A 27,866-nucleotide genomic window follows, 5' to 3' on the forward strand; every position below is an offset into this window, starting at 1 on the left:
TTTCTTAGATTTCAGTTCCTACCCTGTTTGTGATTTATCCCATGTTCCTAAACCTATAAAAAGTTATGTAAATTGCTGGTGATATCAATGTTCATAGCACAGAATACAGTTTATTCCAGGTCTGTGCAATGGTAAAATGCATATCGGTAAAGAATGGGTACCGAGCCTTAAATCTGTATTTAAAAACTGGGTTGAGTTCAAATCTGCATTATGGTACCTGCAGTAACTCACTGATAAATATATACTATTCTGTATATGTGGTAAGGCCTTTTCCCACTTATATACTGGAGATTACCACCACCACCCCCCTTTGAAAACAAGTGGAGAATTTTCACAGACCGTACTTCTAGATCAAACTTAAATTGAGTTCACTGTTTCTCAAGGGGGGTGGGGGGTGGCAGGGAATTACACCGATCTCCATGCAGATTTAATGAAAGTCCATATGGGGGAGCTGCTGAGTTGCTTTCACCAGAGAAAGCTCCTGGTTGTTCTCCAATGTGGCTGTATTTTCCTTTTGTGTATGCATTTTTCTCTTGGGCGGAAATATTGTCGTTACCCATCTGAATGCACTGAATCCTTCTCAGCTTTGTTTTCCCTCTGATGGAAGAATTCACAGCTTCTCTTAGCACGGTTTGTATAATCTTTGAGATTCCAGTTACCGACGCTCATGTTTTCTTTCTTTCTTGAGGATGAATTCCTTAATTGTAGCCGTTGCAACCTTCTAAATGTGGAGGCTGCATGTGCTGTAGAACTAATAGACTTCATCTGGAGCACTGATGTAAGCTTGTTTACATCATCCTCCAGATATGATAGATTTGGGGCTTCAGAAGCTCAAGTTAATCCTCCAGCCTTTGTTTATGCTCAAAATTATTGAGATTGCGTTATGTCGCTGGGCTTGACTAATAAATTGGAAATGGAAACTGTGGGATGTGTGTGTGTGTGTGTATAAATAGTTAAAAGGGGATTTATTTGCTAAATTGAAGTTTTTCACGTACGAAATTTGGCTAATTTGGATTAGATTTCTATTAATAGAAAGATTCTAAAGCTACTGCTTTTAAACAATTGCAATCTTTAAATATATTAATTTGCTACTGATCTGTTAATACAAATGCTTCTTTTGTTACTAGACTAGATATATCACTGGATGAACTTTCAGAATATAAATCTTTGTTTAATGATAAATGCAGTTTTCCAAGAATAAGAGATAATGGTTATTAAGCAATTTGATCTGCCATAATTTCTATTCTTTTAACAAATGTTATTTAAAAAAGAGTTATAGGAGGTGTTACCTCCTATACTTTGAATATTAAACAATCCTCCTACAATTTCTAGAGTTGTGGCCCAAATTTGTGACTTCATAATCCTAGGATAGCTTTTGAAAGTCATCCATTTCTTCTTCCAGGGATTGGGAAAGAACTCCAACCACTATTAGCCACTGAGATTGGTTTCTTCCAGTGTCAGGAAAGGCTGATGTCATCAGAAGGGTCAAAAAGGAAGCGATGGTTCTGTAGAAGATGGACTGAGATAGTCTGCATTTGCCAAATTTCTAAGAGACCCCAGATTCTTTGCTGATTCAGAACTGGAAGAGGTTTGGATATATGTAAATATATCCCTTTTCATTTGATTCCACTCCTTTCATAATTGGAAATCAGTAAAAGAATGTGGAAGAAATTAGATGCAATGCCTACCACTTTCATTTTTGTGAGATTTGATGTTCTTTTGATTTGGGCAATTTAGTGAAACACCACCTCAAGTCTTGTTTGAATTATCACAATTTTCTGATTTATTAATTATGTATGTGTTTTGCACCTATGGTGATCAAGATCATAGTCCAAAGTATTTTTGTAGTTTTTTATAATAAAAACCATAATTTACAAATGCCAGAATGCATGTAAATATATACATTTTTCCTTGGGGGAAAATGCCTTTTTGTCTTCATATCTGTACAGTTTATTTGTCTATACAGGTACTGTAGTTCTCAACTAACCACCACAATTGAGCCCATAATTTTCATTCCTAAGCAAGACATTTCTTAAGTGTATTTTGCCCCCATTTTATTATCTTTCTTGCTAGAGTTGTTAAGTGAATCACTGCAGTTTTTAACGTTAGTAATATGGTTATTAAGTGAATCTGGTTTCCCCATTCACTTTGCTTGTCAGAAGGTTGCAAAAGGTGATCACATGATCATGGGGATGCTGCAACTGTCATAAGTGAAAAACAGTCATAAGTCTCTTTTTTCAGTGCAGTGCCATTGTAACTTTGAATGGTCACTAAATGAATGGTTGTAAGTCGAGGGCTACCTGTATTATACTCCTCAGTGCAAGCTACCCTGGCTTCTAATTTCTTTCTGGATGCAATTCAAGGCATTGATTATCACCTTTGATAAACCTTGAATGGCACAGGACCAAATTATTTGTGAATCAATTCCCTCTCCCTGAGGTCTTGCCCATCCCACCATGTCAAATAGGGTGTGTGTACGTCAAGTCTCTTCTCTTAACTGTTGTCATCTAGAGCGACCTAAGAGGTACCCCTTCTATATAGTTGCCCCTTCCCTGTGGAATTAGCCTCCTTTCTGACTAGGCCTCTGCTCTTTCAGTAGGCTGTGAAGTGCTGCCTCTTCCTCAAGGCAATTGCCTACAATGAGCTCAACAAATGTATAAGAGTGTTGCATTTGGGATGCCATGAGGTATAGTTATGGTGTTAGGTTTATTCTTTTCTGTTGTGTTGCTTTTTCTGTGAACCACAGAGGATTATTGTACCCATATAAGTCTCTTAAATATATAGACTCTTTGACAGAAGAGTGGGAGAGATAGAAAACTGCTACTCTAGAGAAGAGCTAGAAGAATATATCTACTGTATTACTAGGAAGATCTGACTAGGCTGTGTGAGCCTTTTACCATACACTCTTATTCAAGGGTTGGCTATAGCTTGATTCTTCTATTTAGCAGACTCAAAAGAATTCAGATGGTAACCATCAAGAAAAATACTGTATGAGCCTTCATACTGTAAGGCATGCAAAGTGATGACAATTTCTCTGTATTTTCACAGACCAAAAGAGAATCCCTGAAAATATGAACTTGGCAACATTCACAAAATCCTGGATACTTTGGGGTTGTGCTGCCATTAGAAAAACTGGCTTCACTCTGAGGGGAAATGCTTCATCCACAGCAAAGAGAATGCCAAGGACTGAAATGAGATTGCCTTCTGGAGGATCCCTGTCATGAATCGATACACAACTATCAAACAGCTGGGAGATGGGACATACGGCTCTGTCCTCCTAGGAAGAAGTATTGAATCAGGAGAGCTGATTGCCATTAAGAGGTAAGGGACCTTTCTGAATTGCTGTCCTTTTAACCCTACATATCACATTTGAGCATCAGATAATGACACATGTTCATATTTTTGAAGATTGTGGTTCAAACTTGTTCTAACACAAGGATATTGCTTCAACTTTTCAAAGGCAAAGTTGATCCTTTAGTTGGGAAAAATTAGTATTTCATTTATTTTGAAACCACTAAATAAAAACTCAGATTTTCAATTGTACTAACCTTGAGACTGATTTTCAACCACTTGGGAATACAAAATAGCTTTTTGACTGTTTCCCCCTTACATAATTAGATTTTCATATTACACAAAAATCTGCTTTTGAAAATTCTTTTCATGTTAGAAAATGAAAACAAATGTTTGAGAAACAACCAAAAAAAAAAAAAGCATAGAGGTACAGAATGAGTTTGTAGATTTTTGGTTGTTGTGGCTTTGAATTTATTTCTCCAGTCTTATGTCACAATGGAACTGGAGCACAAATTGTGCCCAATAATAGAGTTCTTATTCCTTTTGCAGAATGAAGAGAAAATTTTATTCCTGGGAGGAATGCATGAATCTTCGTGAAGTCAAGGTACTTTACACTTCCTTCTGATTCCCTGAAGGAGTTTCAGTTTTAAATCAGCTGTGTAATATTGTAACCTACACTTTGTTTTTCTAAAACCTTTTTTTTCCTGAAAGTAAGACAGACCTATGTTGTTTGTGTTTATAAATGATGCAAGAAAGCTAAACAGGCTTTCTTGAGACTACTTCAAAGGTAAAAGTTTAGTGCTACATTTAAATTGTAGGTGGTGACTGTTATAAACAGACATTTGATTTGGGCAATCAGTAGTTGATAGAAAAGGCAACAGGAAATTAGTGCTAAAAAAACCACAGTAGCTATACAAGGGTTTTCATCTCCAGTGAGACCATGTCCATGTCACTTTTTCTAGTATTACTTTGAAGTTATTTTGCTCTTCAGATCAGAGCTGTTTTACAAACGGAGGCAAGTTTGGTAACATGCTTGGTCCTTCTCTAGCTATGAAAAGGGAGATCTATTGACAGGCCTTCTAAGACTGTTGTGAAACTGACTGACATATCCATTGCCCAGCAGCTGGCATGTAAGCATCTAAATAACAAAACAATTGTGAAAATCTATTGTAAGTATAATGGGAAGATGTGGAAGAAAGAACCTGAAACTGCAGTGTTCATACTGCCTTTTTCAGAGCTGGAAGGAGTGTTAATCAAAAGCTTATGGTTAGATGTTGCATTTCGCTACATGAAGATCTCTGTAAAGAAATTGGCTTCCTTGGTGCTGAAAAGTGAGTTGTGCGACTTACCATCAGCACACAACTTGAAAGACTGGGGCACTGCATACATCTAGTTCTAGAGATGTATTTTGTTTGTTGAATGGGGTCATATTTAAATTTAGCTGCATCTTAAATTACATTTCTAGAACAAAGATTCATTGTCTCTTATCTTGAAGTCTGCTGTGTCACAATGTCTGTAATTGTTTTCTGTTTTTTTTTCCCCAGTCCTTGAAGAAACTTAACCATGCCAACGTAGTGAAACTAAAAGAAGTTATCAGAGAAAATGATAATCTGTACTTTGTATTTGAGTATATGAAAGAAAACCTTTATCAGTTAATGAAAGAAAGGTATGTTGTTTTTCTCACAGACACAGTTCAATGGCATAACCTAAGAAAGAGGGAGAGATCATTTGGCTTCCCAGATGTTATTAAACTAAAACTCCCAATAGCTCTCTGCACTTAGGCAAAGGAAGATAAGAATGATAATTTGTAGCGCTCTGAAGGCATGTAAGAAACAACTAGTACAAGGATCAGCAAAAGCATTAGGTTAGAAGATAGAATGAGAAGTTTAGCTTTCCACTACTACGAGTTCTCAGCTATGCTTTCTGCTGGAGAATTACTTAGTGAAAACTGCTTGTTTATTTGTTAAATTTATTTGCTGCCCATCTCATATCGAAACAATGCTGTGTGGCTTACATCATTAAAACATTAAAATCCTAAAATTTAATATTTCTGAAACAATAAAAATGGAAAGCATATATAGTAGATATAGATATAAAAGCTGTGATAACATAATAAAAATTGAAGTCAAACTTCTTCATCATCAAATATATATTTTATATACAACAAATGCCGCCTCTGCAAAGAAGTTGAAATAATAGACCATCTAGTTAGCTGCTGCAAGGTCACACAGACTGATTACAAACATGATGACAAAGAATCAATAGTGGTGCACTGGAATATCTGCAAAAAATATCATTTGCCTGCAAGTAAGAATTAGTTGGTCTACAAAATAGACAAAATTATACAAAATAAAGGGACTAAAATAATCTGGGACTTTAGAATTCAAGCAGACAAGCATCTGTCACACAACATCCCAAACTTAGCAATTGTTGATAAGAAAGACCAAAGAGTCTGGATTATAGACGCTGCATTACCTGGAGACAGCAGAATAGCAGATAAAGAACTGGAGCAGAATCACAAAATACAAAAACCTGCAAACGGAAGTAGAATGACTGTGGCAAAAGAAAGCAAAGGTAGTAGTATCAATAGTAAAATGGGCACCTTGGGTGCAATCCCAAAACATCTGGAGTACCACTTGATACCATTGGCATTGACAAAATCACCATCAGTCAGTTGCAAAAGACAGTTTTACTTGAAACAGCTGACATCTTGCAAAGATACCTTTAATAATATTAAACAACATCTGCCTATCCAGATCCTTGGAAAGGAGTCAATAAGTAGACAAGAATGTCAAATCCAGTCTAATCATCTGGCTAACTGTGACCAACTGTAATAGATCTGATACTTCATGTAACCAAGGCACAATGGTATTCTTGGGGTTTACTTATTTATTTATTTATTTATTTATTTATTTATTTATTTATTTATTTGATTTATATGCCGCCCTTCTCCGGAGACTCAGGGCGGCTTACAATGCGTTAAGCAATAGCCTTCATGCTTTTGTATATTTATACAAAGTCAGCTTATTGCCCCCACAAACTGGGTCCTCATTTAACCTACCTTAGAAAGGATGGAAGGCTGAGTCAACCTTGAGCCTGGTAAGATTTGAACCTGCAGAAATTGCAGGCAGCTGTGTTAATTACAGCATTAAACCACTGTACTACCAAGGCTCTTTAAGTTAGCATTTCTGAGAAATAGCAACAGCTGGGTTGAACCACCATTTCAGTTTTCCATCATCCTTGGAGTCCAGAGGAGGGATATTTATTTATTTATTTATTGGGCATACAGCAACAATGGGTTCTGCTTTAACTTCACCACGTGCCCAAGGATACTAAGAGCTAATGCCAATGCTCAACCAGTAGGCTGGCACTCTGACTAGCATGGCATTTGCATCCTTGTTTTTTTTTTTTTAATTTGATTTATATGCCGCCCTTCTCCAGAGACTCAGGGCGGCTTACAATGCGTTAAGCAATAGCCTTCATACTTTTGTATATTTATACAAAGTCAGCTTATTGCCCCCACAAACTGGGTCCTCAATTTACCTACCTTAGAAAGGATGGAAGGCTGAGTCTACCTTGAGCCTGGTGAGATTCGAACTTACAGTAATTGCAGACAGGTGTTAATCACAATGCTATCAGTCTGCTGAGCCACCAGGCCCTGAAGCCCTTGTTCTGAAGCTGAGTAAGTTACTGTGAGAATCTTTTTCTCAGTTGCTTATATGACATCAATAACAGTAAAGCTACATGTGAGTGTCCTAAATACAGGTAGTCCTCAATTTACAACCACAATTGAGCCCAAAATTTATGTTGCTAATTGAGAATTGTGTTAAGTGAGTTTTGTCCCATTTAAGACTTTTCTTGCCACATTGGTTAAGTGAATAACTGCAGTTGTTAAGTCAGTAACACAACAGTTAAGTAAATCTGGCTTCCCCATTCACTTGGCTTGTCAGAAAGTTTCAAAAAGTGATCCCAGGGCACTGCAGCCCTCATAAATGTGAACCAGTTGTCAAACATCTGAATGTAAATCATGTAACCATGGGGATGCTGCAACACTTTGTAAGTGTAAAAAATAGTAATAAGTCACTTTTTTTCAGTGCCTCTGTAACTTCAAATGGTCACTAAGCAAACTGTTGTAAATTGAGGATTATCTGTAAATAAATAGAAGAGGACTTGCTCCAGAACCAAACGATTTCAGAATGTCTGAGCTAATTTGCTTGTATTCTGATCTGTTTATAGCCTCCCATTATATCTGCACTTCGGAAACGACTGCCGATAAAAAACCTCATATGTGAATATTAACTTTTGAGTTCTGTTTCTGCTTTACAGGAACAAATTGTTTCCAGAGTCCACTGTTAGGAATATTATGTATCAGATTCTTCAAGGCCTTGCATTCATACATAAACACGGTAAGATTTAAATGACAAATTGGGTGGTTCTCTGCGTCTGTATGTATAACACAGAAGGAATGTCTCAGATATATGTGGACAGAAACTTCTTGTTTGCATTCAGGGAACTAAACAATATTATCATCAAGGTTTTCTGAAAAGCCCTGTTGTTAAATAAATTGTTACTTCTTAATGATAATTCTGAATCCCATAGAAACCAAAGGAACTGATTTCAGGTCAGCTGACATAGTGCTGCACTGATATAAAATGTGTTATTTACATCTGTTCTTTTATTAAACTGATCTATCATATAAAAGGATTAAGAGTTGATAATCCCAACAGTGTTCTCATTTTTAAGTCAGGATATTTCAACGGGAGAATATATAGCAAGTTGTGTTGCTATTATTGTTTCAGGCTATAACAGTAACACCATGTTAGTATCATTCCAAATTTTAAATATTTTATCCATAAAACCCAGGAATATTTCAGTTTATGATTTTTGTTGTTGTCCAGTCACTACGTTGTGTCCAACTCTTTGCAATCCCATGGACCATAGCACACCAGGGGCCCCTGTTCTCCCCTGTCTTCCGGAATTTGCCTGATCTCATGCCCACTGCATCGATGACACTATCTCATCCTCTGCTGTCCCCTTCTCCTTTTGTCTTCCATCTTCCCCAACATCAGAATTTTTTTCCAGGAGTCCTCTCTTCTCATTGGGTGGCCAAATATTTGACCTTCAGCATCAGTATCTGTCCTAAAGAACAGTCAGGGTTGAGGTCCCTCAGGATTGATTGATTTGATCTCCTTGCAGTCCAAGGGACTCTCAAGAGTCTTCTCCAGCACCACATTTCAAAAGCATCATTTTTTTCTTCAGCTGTCCTTATGGAGTCTATATATAGTCAATGTAACTATTTTTGCTTTCTATTCAGAAATACTAATTTTCATGCTTACTTTTGTTTAGTAAGATTTTTGTTCTGATCTTTACCTCCAAACTTAAAGCACAACCAAATAACTTTTTTTTCTAATTTAAAAACTATAAGGTGAAAACTAAGCAGAAGGATGAGAGAAAAGCCTAACCAGTGTTTGTCTTTTCACACAGGTTTTTTTCATAGGGACTTAAAACCTGAGAATCTCCTTTGCATGGGACCAGAACTTGTGAAAATAGCAGATTTTGGACTTGCACGTGAAATTAGATCCAGACCTCCCTATACAGACTATGTTTCGACACGGTGGTAAATACTTAAGTTAGAGGCTTATTAGTTGGATTATTAGCAATAATTATTGACACTTCTATTTGAATTTTCTTTTTTGTATCTGTTAGGTAAATAATGAAGTTGAATCCAGCTTTGAGCATATGCAACAGGGCTGATAAAAAAAGAGCACTCCTTTCTGTATCAATCTCTCTAATGCAGGGCTTCCCAACCATGACAACTTTTAAGATGCATGGACTTCCACCTCCTAGAATTCCCCATGGCTGGCTAGGGAATTCTGGGAGTCGAAGTCCACATGTCTTAAAGTTGCTAAGGTTAAGAAACCCTGCTCTAGGCCCTCATTACATGGAGGATCAGGAGGCCCAGCTGAATTGGTTGGCTATAAAGAGAAAAGGTAGACCGAATAGAAACACGTCCATGTCATGACTTCACTAATTCAAAATCGGCTCGATGTCTCTAATCACATGATGTTAAGCTGTTCTTGAGAGCTCTGCCCATACGTTCTTAGCTTAACTGTAGTACATTTGAAACAGCTGCCATTTTATCTGGAATAAAACTGGCATTATCTGTGTAAATGGCATGATGGAATTTTATTGGCAGAGATCTTTGCGGCACATCTTGAAATGAATGAAGAGTAGACCAATCACTTTAGCAGTGATGAAGCTCCTCTGTTCATGGAATTGCTTGTTTGGACAGAGCTTCCTGAGTTTTGCATAACTACAGTATTTTGCAATTGTAGATGGGAATAGTGTTTCTCTGTATGGAGAAAATTTTGAAGATTCTTTCAGCAACAAGATTTTCTTGACTTCGTATAGGGGCTTCAGCATTTTCAATAGAGATACGTTTATTAACTTGTAGCGAATCCAAGGCATTTTATACCTGCTCCACATTTGTACAGATCGTCCTCAACTTACAACCATAATGGTGCCTGTCCATCACAGTTGTAAGTCGTGACTTGTTTTGCTATGGTTAAGTGAATGCTATGGTTGTTAAGCGAACCAGTGGTTTACTCTGGGCACAATTTTGCTAAAAACAAAGTAAATGCCAGTTTTGGCCAAAACTGTAGCACAATGCAGTCATGTGACTGCAGGGCACTACAAACAGTAGTAAATGCAGCCCAGTTGCAAGGCCCCTGAAATTTGGTTATATGACCAGGGGAGGGTGACAATTAGAACTTCAACTCTGGGTCGTAAGTAGGCCTCAGGTAAGTCTGTCATAACTTTGAACAGTCATTAGCCAACTGGCCGTAACTTGAAAGCTACCAATTGGCTCCACTTGTTTTATTTCAGCCAGGTTACATGGAATTGATTAATTAATATGTGTCATCAAGTTGTGTTTGACTCTTAGAGACCCCATAGATTTTCCTCATGACTATATGAAAATTAAGGATGATTAAACAAATACAGATGCATAGTGATTCATGAGTACTTTGTGTTATACAACTTCAAAGGCTGTGTTCATTCATTGTCTTAAGCTATGTTTTGCTTAAGTGTGGTTTATTGAATAAACCACTGTTGTTTAGTTTTACACCACAGACTGAATCATGAAACTGAGTCCAACTGAGTCCAACATTGCACAACCGTCATCCAATTTGACCAGTTTGGGCTTAGCACAATGCATGAACCATATATAGTCTTTTCATAAATCCTGTTTTAATACCTTGATAGATAAGAACTGTGGGTGACTCCAGTGAATAGCTTAACGCAGTATATGTAAAAGGCAATCCAATGAGATAAGCAAACTCATGAGCCCTGATAGAACACTTAAGGTGCATCTCAGTGTAATTGCTATAGAGTCTTACCCTGAGAAAGGAGTGGGCAGTGACAACTGAACCCTCACAATGTCTGAGTCCTGTATTAGCAGCTTATTTAATTACTATAGTTCATTTAAAAAAAAAACACCACTGTTTTGCTTATTTTTGGCTTTCAGGTACAGAGCTCCTGAAGTGCTCTTGAGGTCCACTAACTACAGTTCTCCCATTGATATCTGGGCTGTTGGTTGCATCATGGCAGAAGTTTATACCCTCAGGCCACTCTTTCCCGGGAGCAGTGAAATTGATACTATTTTCAAAATTTGCCAAGTGCTGGGAACACCGAAAAAGGTATCTAAATGAGATCTGGGCCTTTGTTGCATATGGAATATTGCAGGCCTGAATATGGATTTTGTCTTTCTCTCAGTGCATTACAGGTCCCATTATGCTGTGTTGATATCAGATAGACAATTAAAATGACTCCAGGTTTATATTATCAACAGCTAAACAATGGCACACTGTATGAAGAACACAAGATAGCATATATCTCTTGATCATGTGTATATTTACTTGAAACTAAGTGAGCTCAGTGGGACTTAGCACTTGGGAAGAAGATATGCCTAGATTGCTCATATTTGTCTTTATTATTATTCTTTGTTTGTTTTTAAGATTATTTCCCATTATAGTTCCTATAACTCTCCCCCCTCCCCCTCCCCCCCGGTAACTTCTGGGCTATTCATTGTTTCCCAGCAAGAAATTCCAGGCATAATATTCTTTCACCACTGTGTATATGTTTTCTTCATATATGTGTAGTTGAATTGCTACAAAGATAAGGCTTCCTTCATCTGACAAAATCCCCACTTTGAAAACTCAAGTATGCCAAGAATGGATTTCAAATGACAGAAGGATGAGGTGATATATACCTGTAGTATACATAGACTTGTACAATATTGTGTATGCATAATTTGATATGATATTGTACATTGGAGTACAATCAATCAAATTTTCATCAGCAAAAACATTTTCAAAGATAATGTGTCCCAGAGTTAGGGAAGATGAAAGCTGTAGGACAAGAAAATTTGGATGATTGAAGGATACTCATCTGTCTTTCCCTTAGTGTTCAGTCAAGCTTAGATGAGGTATCTTTTGTTGTAGTATAGATCCAGTTGATCATACTACAATAATTGGTCCACTCTTAAGGTGAATTGCATTGTACCTTTGTTCTTCTCCTCCAACTACCGTATTTTCCGGCGTATAAGACGACTGGGCGTATAAGACGACACCCTACTTTTCCTGTTAAAATATAGGGTTTGGGCTATACTCGCCGTATAAGACTACCCCTCTTCCAACGCACACCAAATAAAAATTAAAAAACATCAGATTTGATTTCAATATGGTAATTTTAATTCAAATGCTTATGACATGCAGGTACTTAGCAGGAAAACTGTCACTTATAAACATAAGGCTGTTTGTCATCAAACATGTAAACATAAAACAGTGCAATTGGATTAAACTTTTCCTAATTCACTCTAAAGCTGAAAGGAAGGATAAGACAATAAACCCATGGGAGCTGCCATGCTGTTTGTTTTCTAAGCTGTCAACCAAACTGGAACTGATGATGATAGGAGGAAGATAACAAACAATAGAGGGCAAGTGCCAGGCAAGTCCCTGGCGAGTCAGCAACGCCCATCATAACTGCAAGCTATTTTTTGTTCATCATCTGATATCATAAGTACATCAATGACATCTTGTGATACATTTGTAAGGCAGTCATCGTATGGATCTAATTCCGTATCAGATGGTGTGGTCTCAGCTTCGGCTTCCTCTTCATCTTGCCACAAGTAGTCGTCCTCCATACCATCTAATGAATTTGATATGCCACACTTCTTGAAAGACTTGATTACTGTTTCTGCATCAATATCATTCCAGGCTTTTATGACAAACTTGCACAAAACATCCAACTGTGGAGCATGCATGTTTCTTCCTTTTGTGAATGACTTTTCGCCGCTAACCATCCACTCATTCCACTGTTCTCGATTGCAATCTTTAAATGGCTTGTTTAGGCACACATCCAGTGGCTGTACCAACGATGTCAATCATGCAGGAATAACTGCCGCATCTGTGTTTATTCTTGCAAGCCTTTGCTTGGTGTTGGGAGTTAAATGAGCCCTGAACATATCCCACACCAGTAGACTACGTTTTTGAATAAGTCCACTTGGTCGCCTGCTCCATACATTATCAAGCCATAGCTTTACCCCTTCTTCATCCATCCAGCCTTTTTCATTCACATGTACAAAAGAACCAACAGGGAACTTGAGTTTCAGCATTGTTTTTCTTTTAAAAATAATCATTGGTCTCAGTTTGGAGCCATCAGCTGTGCATGCTAGTACCACTGTAAAACTGGACTTCTCATGTCCTGTTGTTTTAATTAAAATTGTTTTTTCACCTTTTGGATGGACAGTTTTATTTCCAATCATATCAAAATTCATTGGAGTTTCATCCATATTTCCGATACTACTTAACGCATAGCCATGTTTATTGCACTGTTGTATTACGTATCGATGGAAACTATTTACTTTGGCATCAAGATCTACAGGTAATTTTTGTGCAATTTTCGTCTTTTGCCTCAGTACCATATTATGCCTTTCCAAGAATCTAGTACACCAGGATACAGTGGCCTTAAATCTGTTGCTGTGATCTGGGTTAGATTTGGCCCACTGAAGTGCAAACAAACGTATTTTATTTCGTGTCACTACATAACCGTTTTGGCGATGCTCATTCACCATGTCTGCTACATGTTTTTCGAGTTCTGACCAATGTGAGGTGCCTCTTCTTAATGCACACTTACCCCTTGGCATACTCTTTAATGCTTTTACATTTGCTTTCCAGTCCCGAACCATCTTTTCTGTTACTCCATATTGTCTTGCAGCAGCACAGTTATTATGTTCCATGGCAAAGTTTACAACTTTAAGTTTAAAACTGGTTTCATATTTCTTTCTTCTTGCTGGGGTCTTGACTGTTAGCCATTTGTATACTGTACTGTATGTACTGGTGCTGTATGAAGCTGTTCTATTCGGAGAACAAAGCAGGACGGCGTAACACAGCTCTTTATTAACAACAAGCTAACTTTTAATAAGGCACACAATTGACAACAGGTGGCCGACTGACAGCTGCTTAAATAGAAGCCAGCAGGGAAGGCCACAAGTCTCCCCTATCTGCAAGCCATCTCTCAGCCCCTGTATGCCCATGCCATGTCAGCCACTTGTATGCCTTCACATTCCTTCCACAACCTGCACCACATCCCTGCACATCTGACTCATGCTGAACCGCTGCTCACCCTCTCCAACCCATGCCATTCCTCTTGTGCATCCTCCCTAATCCACACTGTGCCTCTTGTCTACTGTCTCACACTTTCCTGACCCACACTGCACCCTCATGCATCATGCTGTACCTTTCATGCACCCCTCAAACTCTTGTACACCCTCCCCACCTCTCACAATACCGCCAACGCACCTCCTCACTCCCATCCCCACCCAACAGCAGCAACTTATCTGTCTTCCAGTCTGGGACTTGCAATTTCCTGCTGGCTTCCCAACTCACTGCTTGTGGAAAGCCAGCAGGAAGTTGTCTCGCCTACCAACAGTGAGATGTGATTAACAATATCAACCCAGATTGCAGGCATTGCCTTTACTAAAGTGATGCAGTCAGTTTTACAACTACATCACTTAGCAATGAAAATTGCAGTCCTAATAAATCCAGCCGTCACAAGTTGAGGATTACCTATAATATGCATGTAAGGCTGCAATAATATTACAAATGTTCCCTTAATATCAGTCCTCTTTAACCCTTTTCAGAACGATTGGCCCGAAGGCTACCAGCTCGCAGGAACCATGAATTTCCGGTGGCCCCAGTGTGTACCAAATAACCTAAAGACCCTCATCCCTAATGCCAGCAGTGAGGCCATCCAGCTCATGAGAGACATGCTGCAATGGGACCCAAAAAAGCGGCCAACTGCCAGTCAGGTTTGATATTCTTTTATTAGCAGCTCTTTATAGATAATACTTGTTGATAGCATAGCACATTTTCTCCCTCAAAACTGAAGGAACCATCAAAAAGAGCCTTGGTAGTACAGGAGTTTAAGGCACCCTGTTATTAAGCTTATTAAGACCAGCTGCCTGCAATTACTGCAGGGGTCGAATCTCGCCAAGGCTCAAGGTTGACTCAGCCTTCCATCCTTTCTAAGGTAGGTGAAATGAGGACCCAGTTTGTGGGGGCAATAAGCTGACTTTGTATAAATATACAAAAGGATGAAGGCTATTGCTGAGCACATTGTAAGCCGCCCTGAGTCTTCGGAGAAGGGCGGCATATAAATCAAATAAAAAAAAAAAAAAAAGGAGAATATGCAGAATAGTTTTTCCTGTTACTGCTTCTAATCTTTGTTGATTTCCTTTTGCTACAAGCCCTAAATCAATGTCCTTACTATGCAGGGTGGGCACAAATCTCTACTGCAGGGGTACACAACCTTGGAACATTGCCCATTAGTGGACCATGAGGAGTTTGCAAACAGGCTGCGGAAACGGCTGGCAAGCGTGCACACTCATTCTCACTTGCACGAGAGCAGGCAACTGCACACTCCATTTAAGTGAGAGGCATTCATGCATGCACGCTGCTCGTGCAAATGGAGCTGCGCACGAGTGTGCTTGCTGGCCTCTTGTGCAGAACCATCCCCTCTCCCCCCTTGCCAGTCCACAAAGCCGGACACGTTGGAGAACTCTGCTCTAAAATATATGTGCTGTTGCTGCTACTGTTACAACATATTCTTCAGTTCTTCATGCAGTTGTTACATTAACACAGCATCTCGTTTTCTGAAAACATACGATGAGGTTTGCTACCTGACTGAGCATGCTTGTTTGATTGCTTGGCCTTCTTCACTGAATAATGAATTTTTCCCTTGGATTTTAGGCACTTCGATATCCTTATTTCCAAGTTGGCCACGCCCTGGGCCCTTCTCAGTGTATTCGGGAGCTGGGAAAGCAACAGCGAGACCTTCTTGAGAAAGGCCAAAGCCACCTTAAGCCCATTCCGCCAGCAGCACCCCCACCTAAAGCACAAAGTGGCCTCTCATTGAGACCCTGTCCGCAGAGCCATTCCTCCCAATCCCTGACCTACCCACACAAAGCAGACTCATCAGTGAGGGACCACTTAAAGGAAGCCAAGCCAAGTCAGGTAGTCTTCCCAGAAATTCACGCCAAGATTTCTCTACAGGTAAGAAGCTTTGAACGCTTTGCATTTTTAAAACAGGTGCAATTATTACAGATTAACAGAGTTGTAAGGGACCTTGTAGGTCATCTAGTCCAACCCCCCGCCCAAGCAGGAGACCCCACACCATTTCTGACAAATGGTGGTCCAATCTCTTCTTGAAAGTCTCAAGCGATGAAGCTCCCACAACTTCCAAAGGCACTGGTTGATTGTTCTCACTGTCAGAAAATTTCTCCTTATTTCCAGGTTAAATCTCTCCCTGTTCAGTTTCCATCCATTATTCCTTGTCTGGCCTACAGTTGCTTTGGAAAATAGTGTGACCCCTTCCTCTCTGTGGCAGCCCCCCAAATATTGGAACACTGCTATCATGTCTTCTCTGGTCCTTCTCTTCACTAGATTAGCCATGCCCAGTTCCTGTAACCGTTCTTCATACGTTTTAGTCTCCAGTCCCCTAATCATCCTGGTTGCTCTTCTCTGCACTTTTTCTAGAGTCTCAACATCTTTTTTATAGCGTGGTGACCAAAACTGGATGCAGTATTCTAGGTATAGTCTTACTAAGGCTTTATAGAGTGGTATTAGTACCTCACTTTGTTCTCTCACTCTATTACTTTCCCTCAGACTAGCTCCCCTCATCAGGTTGCTTTGAGGAAGTAGAGGGGGAAGAAGAGGTTGGTTACTTGGAGACTTCCATTTTCACCAGGAGTTTGCCTTTGTCCTTGGGGGATCTGCTCTCGCCACACTTAGCACTCCATCAGCAGGCAGTATGCAGTTGCTCAGAGGCTATTCTAGAGCAGTCTTGGGAACCACCTATCAGAAGATGAGTTGTAGTGCATTAGAGTTGAATTACTACAGATCAAGTGGAGTGAACTTCACTATGTTGAAGGGTATTGATTACTGAGCTACACCATTACAAACAATAAAGTTTCTGCTCAGTTCAGTTGCTGAGATAATGTGTGTAATCCTTAAATGGTCAAAGGATGCCTAATTTTAATGAAAACAGTTGTGAAGCAGCTATTTGAGACTATGTTCCAACAATTAAAACTATATTGCCTCGGTTTGGTTTCTGATGTGTAAATCACCATGAATGTATAGATTAGAAATAGTTCAAAGTTACAACAGAACTCCCCCCCCCCCAAAAGGGACTACTGATCTGGATTTAAACTTTGATATCTGCCCCCCCACCCATTCATAGCTGCTTGCAGCACCCCAAATCAGATGATTGTGATTTATGTTAGCTTTTTTTCCCTCGAAACCAGCATTTACTCTTAGTTTCTATCAAAAACCGTAGCGAACGATAGGTTTGCTTAATGACCACCACAATGAAAGTCGTAAAATTGGACCTAGCTGTGTGGTGATCTGCTTTACAACCATCACAATTTACCACCAATATTTGGGGCTCAATTAGGGTTGTAAGTCAAGGACTACCTGTATGTTTCTTCTCAGCTCACATGCTTTGATCCTTTCAGATTTATCTAGTGCCAGTACATGAGGGAAACATTTGAAAAAGCATCCCTAAATCAAAGTTTACTGTGGGCATGTCCAAACTTTATGATCCGTTCCAAAGATTTTACCTGTGGTACAGATTGCACTATTCATAGCATTCATTTTGCATTCATACAGTTGTTATTTATACATGCTAACTAGGAAGGATTGAATACAATTCTACTTCTCCATCACACGGGAACTAGAGAACTATTAATACGATAGAAACACTGACAAGATTGTACTTTGTCTCCTCAATCCAAATCAGAATCTTTCTCATCCTCCTGTCCCACTTTATCTTCTACTTCACAAACCCTTTTTTGTGTTTATTTTTTGTGTCTTCCTTTTTATTTCCAGTAGGATTTTTCTATAGACATGACTTTTTCATTGTTATTTGCAAAACCACTACACAAATATTACTAAAAATAAGAGCATACAAAAGAGAAATATAAAAAAAATCTATGTATGAGATAATTTTATTTAGTTTTTGTGGTGGCTGCTTTTGTACCCAACTTTGTTTACTGTTTTTAACCTTCTTTTATAGGTTTTGTTTTCATGCTGCTTCATATCTGATCCAATATTAACTATTGTTGCCATTTCAAATGATGTTCTATTCTTTGCAACGCACACCTGTGGGATACTTTATCTTGTAACAAACCTGTCTATCTAGCTAAGCTTTTTTCTGTTGGAGAAGCTTTCTGTGATTGGAATAAATTATGCATATCTGTTTTGTGTGTACATTGCATTCTGTCTGAATCACTGCTTTCCTATCATTGCAATATCTTCATTTTTGAGAAGGAAGTAGACCAAGAGAAGGAACTGACCATGGGATCAGACTCCAGCAGCTATAGGAGAATGAGAAATCACAACTGGAAGCCGATCACATGCTCACAGAGAGTAACCCCCAATTTCCTTTCATTTACAAAGCAGTTTAAACTCTGGCATATTTTTTATTTTGACAGAGAACCTCCATTGCCACAGAAGAAGCCAACGGTGATCTCAAACCAAAGAACCGACATAAATGGGGCCACATTACTGGAACACTAAAAAGTTCTGAGGAGTGGGATACTGTGGAAGAGAGTGCTAGGAAGTCTTCCCTCAGCAGAATGGATTTTAAAAACAAAGGGCAGAGTGATGATGCTCTTTGTAGGTAAGCTTTTGAATTCCTGTGTATTTGGACTTCAACTCCCAGAATTCCCCAGCCAGCCAGCCATTCCTATCCTAATGATATATTTTAAAAATAAGGATGGGCAACATATGGCTTCTCTGATGATGGAGGACTATTAGCCATGTTGGCTAGAGCTGATAGGAAGTTCAGACATCCTTGTAGGGCTGCATATAGCTCCTCCCTGATTTTATAGGCTATATTCCATTCCTGCTTAATGTAAGATCAATTAAAAGTTGAACTTAGTAATATCCTTTTCTTTGGAAATATGAATGCACAAATTGTATTGTCACCATGTGTGCAACCAGTTTGTACTCCTACAGAGCACAAAATCACATTTTCAGTATCCTGTGTAAATATGCATTTGTGTGTCATGTGGTGATTTTGCTCAATTAACATACAAAGATCTCTTGATGTTAAGGTAAAACTGCCTCATCAATAGCTATTCAGACTGTTCAATAGCTATCTAGCTGTTTGTTCACATATTTATTTAGAAATGTATCCAAATTGGTTTAATGGAGCTTACTCTCAGAGAAGAACAACTTAGTGACGTGTCTATTAAGACACATCACTAATCGACACATCACTAATTATGTGCCTATTTCCTTCACTGGAGACTCCTGTACTTGCATAACAAGTATGTGGTGGAGCAGGGCAAAAGTTATTCGAACATTATGTCTCTTTTTCTATGTGACCTTAATTAATCATTTTAGGATGTAGTTCCTTTTGGTATTCGAGCATCAGAAAACGTGTGTTGGAATTTGCACTGAACCTTTAGTTTTCGTTTTAGATTTTTATCCCACCTTTTATTTTATATGCAACTCAAGGCAGGACCGCCTTCTACCACCGAATGCCTCCCACCGTCTGATACGCTCTCACAGAGAGGGCCTCCTCAAGGTGCCGTCGGCCAAGCAATGTCGGCTGGCGACCCCCAGGGTGAGAGCCTTCTCTGTGGGGGCTCCTGCCCTATGGAATGAGCTGCCCCCGGATATAAGAAGGATCCCCAACCTCCGCGCCTTCCGTCGTGCTCTGAATACTCTATTGTTCAATCAAGCGAGCCTGACCGAATAAATTAAAGGGTTTAAATTGGTTTTCAAGGGGTTTTAGCTAAGGGTAAATTGCTTTAATTTATTTTAACGGTTTTTAATTTTTGTGATGGGTTTGTTTTAATATGGCTTTACACTGCCCTGAGTCCTTCGGGAGAAGGGCGGTATAGAAATGTAATCAAATCAAATCAAATCAAATCAAATCAAGGCAGCAACCATACCAATACTCCTTCCTTCTTCTGTTTTCCCCCCACAACAGCAGCCCTGGAACGATTCAGTTGAACCTTCTTTTGGTCAGGGGAAAAAAAAAACATGTGAATTGATATAGAGGGGTGTATTGTGAGCGTCTGAAGTGGGTTATTTGTTTTTGGTTACAGATTTGAAAGTATTTTGGATCTGAAATCTTCAGCCTGCATAGGGACAGGAAACAGTGCACCTTCCTATCTTCAACAGGACATGCCAACATGCCAAGTTTCTGCAGCCAAACAACATTACTTGAAACATTCTAGGTATTTACCTGGTTAGTAAAACAAGCAAACCCAAACCATAATCTTTACTGTAATATTTCATAAGAAATGGCATTTAGATTGGGAGGGGGAGGAGTACCATATGAATTCACAACCTCAAATTGCTTGTGTAAATACTTGTTTTTGTTTCCTTTGCTCATGTGTCCAAATAGCAGCAGATATTCTAAACGGCTGACTTTTCAAAATGTTATAAATTTGTTCTACCATGTGAAAGCAGTATCTTTATTGTGGGCTTTGCGGACAATATTTTCCAAGATTAAATTCTATTCAGTTTATGAACTGTATGATTACTTAGGCCATCCTTCCTCCACAGAGCTCAGTCTATTTTTTGATAGTAGCTGGTTTACTTTCACAGAAATCCTGTGAATTATGCCAGATTTCAAAGGAGCAAGTTGCTCAAACTGTTGAGTTTCAAAGTTCAACATAAATTGGTCTTGTCTAAAACTTGAAATGTATCACAAATTATTTCCCCCCTTTGTAAATTGTCAAAATATAGCTTGCAAAAGAGGCAGGCAACATTAGCCTTTCTGTCACTTCCAGAAAATATACCACCAAAGCAGCAAACAGAAACTGAATTTCCCATCAGTTTTTGGTAGAAAGCATTTTAAAGGGATGTCAACTTTTGTTGCCTTAACACACCCAAAAGCAAGCAAAATAATTCTCCCCTCTAATCAGACAATGATCTCTTCTTTCATTGTGGCTCTTAACCGCATCCTTCAAAAATATAAAATAAAATAAACAAAAGCCTACAATAATTAGCTGGCGGAAGGTTGGTCACCTTGCTCTATAGGGTCAGCAACTGCAATCAAACAGCTTTTCAGACAAAGCAATGGTGATATCCAAACTAAATGGTGTATCTATCATAACTAGACAGAATGCAAACTTGTGGTTTTGTGTTGAAACTCAGGAGGACATTGGGAAGTCATCATCTGGTTGAAAACTAAGAATGCCAAAGAAAGATCTTTTGTGCTAATTAGTAGTCAGTTTTCACAATATATTTGCACCATCCAGCTGTTTAAATTAACTAAGTAAAGTGACACAATGTTATCTCTGAGCAGTCCACTTTGCCATTTCTTCATTATTCCAGCATCTCTTTTTTCTTTTCTCTAAAGCCACATACTGATTAACTGTCCAAATGTCTAGATTCCTTCTAAGAAGAAACAAACTTCTAAGAATATTCTTATTCTGAAAAGAATAATCAGCACCAATCAGCAGTAACATTTGGCAAATAAGTTAGTTGGGAATTACAATAGCACAGAAATAGAAGAGAAAAAGATATATTAATATATAATATATCTGTGGCATTTTAACAGCTGTCTTGTTTTGACCTTAGGAATAAGTCCAAGAAATAATTTGGTATCTAGTTCAAGCAAAGATTCTGTCCTACCAAATCCATGGCCAAGTTCTAGTTTGCCTAGAAAGACGTCGGCAACGGCAGGCGGGATCACCAGGCTGAATACTAGTAAGAAGTGTTACTGAAATATCTGCAGGATTTACTAAAGTCATTCTGATCCCCACCATTACCAGTTTTCTGAATGGGATACTTCTAAAAGATCCCTGAACCAAGACCTTAAAGGCATTCTTAGTTTGACTGAGTTCATTGTGTACTTTCTTCCTAATAATTCTGAATAGAATTACAGTTTTTGATTTCCTATGAATTGGACCTTTAAGATTATTATGACAAAAAAAAATCACTCCTTTTTAAAATTAACAGTATGCCTTTCACTGTCAGTTCAGAAAGTCTGCTGGCTATAGTACAATCTTGGCCCATTGCTAGTGTATTATATTTCATTCAGGTTGCTGCTTTATGTAACCTTATCAGAGAAATGAAGCTACCGTTATGGCATCATTTCATATGGACCGAGGTTTATTACAAGGATAACAGCTTCCAATAAGCATCATTTTTAACGAAAGTAGTGGGGATAGTGTTCCTTTAGAGCATGGGTGTCAAACTTGCTGCATTGCTGTCATGTGATGTGTCGCGACATTTCCCCCCTTTGTGGAGCTGGGGTAGGCGTGGCCTGCGCATGACACATCTGGCCAGCGGGCCACCAGTTTGACACCCCTTCTTTAGAGATTGATGGCATGGGTATTTTTCCCCATAGGTTATTAAAACAAGACCCTTAAAATATAGCTCAAAATATATATAAAATTGGGGCTTATTATGCTGATTGAAATAATGTTTGCATTTGAAGTTATGTTAATTAAATGCCGGTGTCTAACATATTTGGATTAGGCATTAACTGATGTTACTTTTAAAGAATCAATTGCAAATGGTGTATGGTGGCTAAGGAATGTTTATCTTGACCTTCTGCATTGATGCATCCCCTTTCTTTTTGTAATTTATTTTAGATTGCACAGGATCAAGTGGCCTACTGGGTGCTTATGTCCCTTCCTTTCTGAAAAAAGAAGTTGGCTCTGCTGGCCAGAGAGTGCAGTTGGCACCAATTCTTGATCCGTCTCCTGCAGATTCATCTTCTCGTAAGCTCTGTTTCCCTCTGGAAATGATGATATGCACTATGATAGTAAAGCCACCGCTCTAGAAACTCTGGCATTTCGTTTGAGAAATCCTCACAGTTCACAGCTTCTTGGGCTTCAACTCGATGTTAATTGGGCAACCAGCCAGGCAAACCTCATGTTAATAAGTAACTGCTTTGAAAGGATCTTTTCTTTTGGAAACTTTTGACTTTTTGTGTTGGACAGTCAAAAACAACAAGAAATATAGATGCTTATATTGTATGCTCTATTGTGCCTTGCACTGTTCTACATAATGTTCTCTTCCAGTAAAAGAGGATATCCGTAGCTCAGAGTTGAATGGTGGAGTGCTAAGTGGTCTCTGAGCTTGGTTGTTTGCTTGCAGGTGTTTCATTACCCCACTAGCAGTGATAATGAGTATGGGGCTTGCTCTGCCAATGTTGTTGGGGGTTGGTTTTATCCTTGATAGTTCCTTGATAAGGGCACTGCTTTTAGCTTGACTGTTTGTCAGGTGTTAATCCCTGCTTATCTGGGTGTTGACTGCTGGAGAATATATGTTCTGGTCTTACTGTTTCCTTTTTAGGGATTTTTATTGTCTCATTTGAATGTTATGTATTAAAATTTAGATAAACTGGGATTAACATTCAACAAACAAGTAAATAGCAAAAGAACAAAACCAAGAATCAGGAAAACATAACTAATCAGAAAATGTTCTCTTCTTCAGTAGAGAAGTGTGCTCTTGAATATGACCAGTGCTTTTTCTATACTTGGAACTTGGGAATTCATCTTGGTTTTTCTTTCTCTTTTTTAGAACATTTCTAGTTCTTACAGTAGCAAAGACTGCTTAGACAATGCCCAAATAAGTCTTCATAAGGCAAAAGAGGCTTCTGCCTTATGCTCTCCTTATGACTATGCTCTCCTTATGACTATGGGTACTACTAATAGAATAAGTTATAGTATGAAAGGTCCTTGGTGTTCTTTGACCTTGGTTATTTATTTGCAGACATTTCATTATCCAAACAAGGTAATATCATCACTATCTGATGATCCTAGCATTGATGATGTTACCTAGTTTTGATAATGAAATATCTGCAAGAAAACAACCAAGCTCCGAAAGCACCAAAGACCTCTTATTTCAACCCTGGGCTACAAATATTCTCCTTTGTTGATAAGTTATTGTATGTTAACCAGAGATTGTCATTTGGGGGGGGGGGGAGTAGGGAGGGGCTTTTTGAAGCAGAGGTGTAAGGAATGTGTTTTTGTTTTTTAAAACTCACCTCTGGGAGCTGCACAGAATAAATTGAAAGATTCAGTGGAGAGATTTTAGTTTAGTTTGAAGAAAAATATATGGATTAAGCTATGTGGAAACCTTACACAGCTATTGCATTGTTGAATTTCTCTTGAGCTTGGCTTTTGGGGGGTAGATGTTTCATTGCCCAACTGTTTCCTTTTAGGGAAGTGAGGTTCATTCATTGGGAGGATTATCCCTGCTCTGGTCCTGGATGGATGGTCCTATTTTAGGACCATTATTTCAAGTGATTGATGGTGATTATTTATTTAGCTGAGAAGAGTCTGTCTTATGGGCATGTTGGTTCTGCCCTATTGTGATGGTATGTGGGAATGACCTTAAGCGGCAAAAGGAAGACCCCCCCCAGCCCAGTCTGATAACCAGCAGCTCAGTCTGCAGGTGGAAAAAAAAACACCATGAGAAGCATTTCAGGAGGGACCTTTTCCAGAGACTACAACAATAGGAGATTGCAAGATTTTGCTTAATGTAACCTTACAATAAAGATAGTGCTGTTACTACTGGTTGTGCTTCTTGTCTGGACTACCTCACAGGGCTAACACCTCTGTGACCAACACCTGTGTAATGGGATGCCTACAGAGCTATCAACACCAGAATTATTAGGAAGAAAGTACACAATGAACTCAATCAAACTAAGAATGCCTTTAAGGTCTTGGTTCAGGGATCTTTTAGAAGTATCCCATTCAGAAAACTGGTAATGGTGGGGATCAGAATGACTTAAATCCTGCAGACGTTTCAGTAACACTTCTTACTGGTATTCAGCCTGGTGATCCCGCCTGCTGTTGCCGACGTCTTTCTAGGCAAACTAGAACTTGGCCATTGTAGTTTTTATAATTAAAAAGACAGCATTTTGCTTGCCTGTTGATTAAATTGTTATTAGGAGAGGAACTCTTTCCTACCGTTCCCTATTCTGATATAGAACATCACCCCTCCCAACTATATTTTATTTGGGAAAAACAGTGGCAAAATCTGAATAGATTTTGGATGAACCAAGATCCAACCGTGTCTTCTATTCGCAGAATTCTGAATCCAGTGCTTTAATTTGAAATAGGATGCTTTAATCCGAGTTCCGTGTCTGACTGTCACCTTGACTTGCTCCTTCTTTTTCATGCTCTTCTTCTTTATTTGTAGATTACAGTTCCATGAAGACTATCAGAGCTCATATTGTGAGGCCATCATTTAACATATCTATGAAAAGCACACCAGGGTTGCTGCCGGCCCCACCTCCTGTTCAACCAGTGCATGGAAGGATTGACTGGTCTTCAAAATATGCTGCTCACCGCTGAATGATGGGATGGAGCATGCCTTCCATGACATTGGCTAAACATCCAGTCTCCTGTAACATTTCTTCTGTCCATTTTTTCTATGACTGTGACATTTCAGGACCTTTTAAGAGAGTTTACTTTTTAGTTGTATGTATTTGAATGCAAAGTTGTGTAACTTTTGTATTGTTCTTATTTTATGATTGAGGCATTTATTTTCATAGGACCAATGCACATTTGTATATCAGCATAGAATTGTGGAATTTTTTTGTTCTGGGGGCTTTTCTAAATAACTTTTAAAATTCACATTTTTAGAAAGAAAAGGATTTTTTCTTTTCTTTTTTGACCACATTTTATATAAACGAATAAATGTAGCAATAAGGCAGTATTTAATATAATTACGATACGGTTCATACTGTAACGACATTTACCAAATATTCTATAAGTTAAGTTTCTGAATATGGTATGCTGGGCAAATAATCCACTGAGTAGCTACCTTCTTCTCTAACTCCATAATGGAATAGCCACAGTGATGGTACAAAGCTTCACTTTTCTGTAGTAAAATATGAGATGGGCATTTTGTTTTTACATGACTGGGAATTATTAGGCCAGTGTATAAAATCAACAGAGCACAATCTTGACCCCACCCCCCAGTTGTATAATTTTAGGATATAGATGGTAAAATGTACTTTTGGCAGGGAAAGAAGTATGTTCTTTAATTATATTTTGAACAGTATTTGGTCAGAGTATCATATCTCTATGGCAGAGGTCTTCAAACTTGGCAGCTTTAAGACTTGTGGACTTCATAGCATAGCTGGCTAGAGAATTCTGGGAGTTGAAGTCCAGAAGTCTTAAAGCTGCCAAGTTTGAAGATCTCTGCTCTATGGAATTCTAAAGTTACTGGTTGGTATAATTCACCATAAGCATTACAACATGATTCTGCTCATTGTTAATGGCAGTGAAATATTAAAGTAGTCATGTACTAAGATGGTCGCATTTGGACCCCATGCCATTTCATACTTAACACTAGCCTCGTTTCACAGTGAAAACTAAATTTATTATAGGGGATCCTGCTTCAGTTGCGAGCAATATGTTTTGTAGGGTAGTAAGTCTTGGAAACTATTTAAAGCAATATTAAATATGACAAAGCTGGGTTTGTACAGTAATATAATGAAGTATAAAGTATTAAAATAAGTACCAGCGGCAGCATCAGAGTTGAAGATTTTTATATATTCATAGCCTACATTTTATTTTTAATTCCTTAGCTTTCCTTTTGCCCAAATGCAATTTTGTTGCTTCAGTATAAAGTGAGTAAAAAAATTTATTTCATATAATTAAAGTCTTACTTTCAGGAATAAGTTGACATTGCTGATTTTTAGAGTATTTAGAAGTAAATTTCATCCCTTCTAGAAATCAACATAGGGGGTTGGGGTTGTTTTTTTCTGGTTTTTTTTTTTTTTTTTTTGGTACATCAGAAGTGGAAATCTTGGAGCTTTGGGATGGAAAAAGGTAATAAAAGTTACAGTGCATTATTTTAAAGAAAAAGAATCCAGGTGTTGAAGTTCAGTGGCCCTATCTCCTCTTATGCTGGAAAAAAAGAGGAAGAATTAAACTCTATGCATGTCAAATCACAGAGAAGGCTGGAGGCTGCATCTTCTCAGGGAGAAATAATAATCCCAAATAAGCATTCCAGTTAAGTCTTGGATGTAGCATCCATCTCTCTTCTGTAGTGCTGTTTTCTAGACCCCTCAGTCTATTGCATGCTATTTACTTCTCTTTTTCATAAAACTGACACTGTAGATAGAAAAGCTACAGTTTGTATATGTTAAGTTCTCCCTATTAAGACAATTAGTTCAATAGCTAATCAAGTATCTGTCTTTTGTGCTGGATCTGAAAACTCCAGATTAAAGCTGGAAAAAAGCACTCATTTGTTCGGACACCTTGTTGCATACCTTCTTCCTCATTGGTTGCAGCAGAGTTTTCCTCCCTGGTGCTGCTCAACTTGTGAGAAGCGACAATGTAGCAGAACTGTCAATATAAATCAGAATTGTTCAATCGCAGTTGATTACTAAAGGCAACAATGTCAAAGACAACAGAAGTGCCTTGGAAAATAAAATTTTCAACAAGGCTAGTCCAATATTATCCTAAGAGAGCAGGATTTCCCCCCCCCCAAACGGATGTGCTATATAAATTGATCAGCATTTATGCTGAAGACAAAAATATGCAAACTCCTCTAGCCATTTTCACTGGTATTGGATTTTATGCTTTTTCTAAATTGTAAAAAAATCTGCAGTGTTTAAAAATATCTCATTGTCTAAATTGAAATTATATACCAGCTATATTTGGCCATTAGTTATTTTGAGAAACCACTAAATAATATAATCATATAGTGGAATATGCACAAAAGCAATCCATGCCACTATAGTCCTCCATAGTTCTTTCTGTCTGGAAGGAAGTAACCTGGAAAGGAAAAAAAAAACCCGGAGCCATTTTAAAAAATTCTATCAAAAACGTGAGATGATTTAAGAAGAATGCATGCGTAATTAGTGGTAAAATTAGATCTGTACCAGATAAAAACTGCAAACTCATTCATATACTCATGCAGCAGATCAGAACTTGAAAGATAAATGCTCCCTTTATCCTATTTTAAAGTAACGCAAACCAATCTATTTCTCATTTATTTAAACCATCCTTAATATAATTACTC

General features: G+C 38.4%; 1 protein-coding gene across 1 annotated transcript; it reads left to right on the plus strand.

Moving 5' to 3' along the window:
* The first annotated feature begins 540 nt into the window (after nucleotides 1–540).
* On the plus strand, nucleotides 541–26,416 carry CILK1 (ciliogenesis associated kinase 1). Its single transcript, XM_070954820.1, has 14 exons — nucleotides 541–630; nucleotides 3,049–3,321; nucleotides 3,841–3,895; nucleotides 4,836–4,957; nucleotides 7,618–7,697; nucleotides 8,776–8,908; nucleotides 10,817–10,988; nucleotides 14,492–14,659; nucleotides 15,600–15,902; nucleotides 18,341–18,528; nucleotides 19,967–20,109; nucleotides 21,450–21,578; nucleotides 22,469–22,597; nucleotides 25,029–26,416. The coding sequence occupies exons 2-14, from the start codon at nucleotides 3,221–3,223 to the stop codon at nucleotides 25,181–25,183; spliced, it is 1,878 nt and encodes a 625-aa protein (XP_070810921.1). The 5' UTR covers nucleotides 541–630; nucleotides 3,049–3,220; the 3' UTR covers nucleotides 25,184–26,416.
* Nucleotides 26,417–27,866: the final 1,450 nt, after the last annotated feature.

The sequence above is a fragment of the Pituophis catenifer genome, unplaced genomic scaffold, assembly GCF_029215685.1.
Source record: "Pituophis catenifer annectens isolate HBS135680 unplaced genomic scaffold, rPitCat1.0.hap2 SCAF_1, whole genome shotgun sequence".
NCBI lineage: Eukaryota > Metazoa > Chordata > Lepidosauria > Squamata > Colubridae > Pituophis > Pituophis catenifer.

Excerpts from the sequence above, each read along its gene's own strand:
- CILK1 (XM_070954820.1), top strand. The coding sequence starts at position 3,221 with ATGAATCGATACACAACTATCAAACAGCTGGGAGATGGGACATACGGC. Across the intron at positions 3,322-3,840 it reads GAGCTGATTGCCATTAAGAG|AATGAAGAGAAAATTTTATT; the intron begins GTAAGGGACCTT and ends TTCCTTTTGCAG. Across the intron at positions 21,579-22,468 it reads GATCACCAGGCTGAATACTA|ATTGCACAGGATCAAGTGGC; the intron begins GTAAGAAGTGTT and ends AATTTATTTTAG.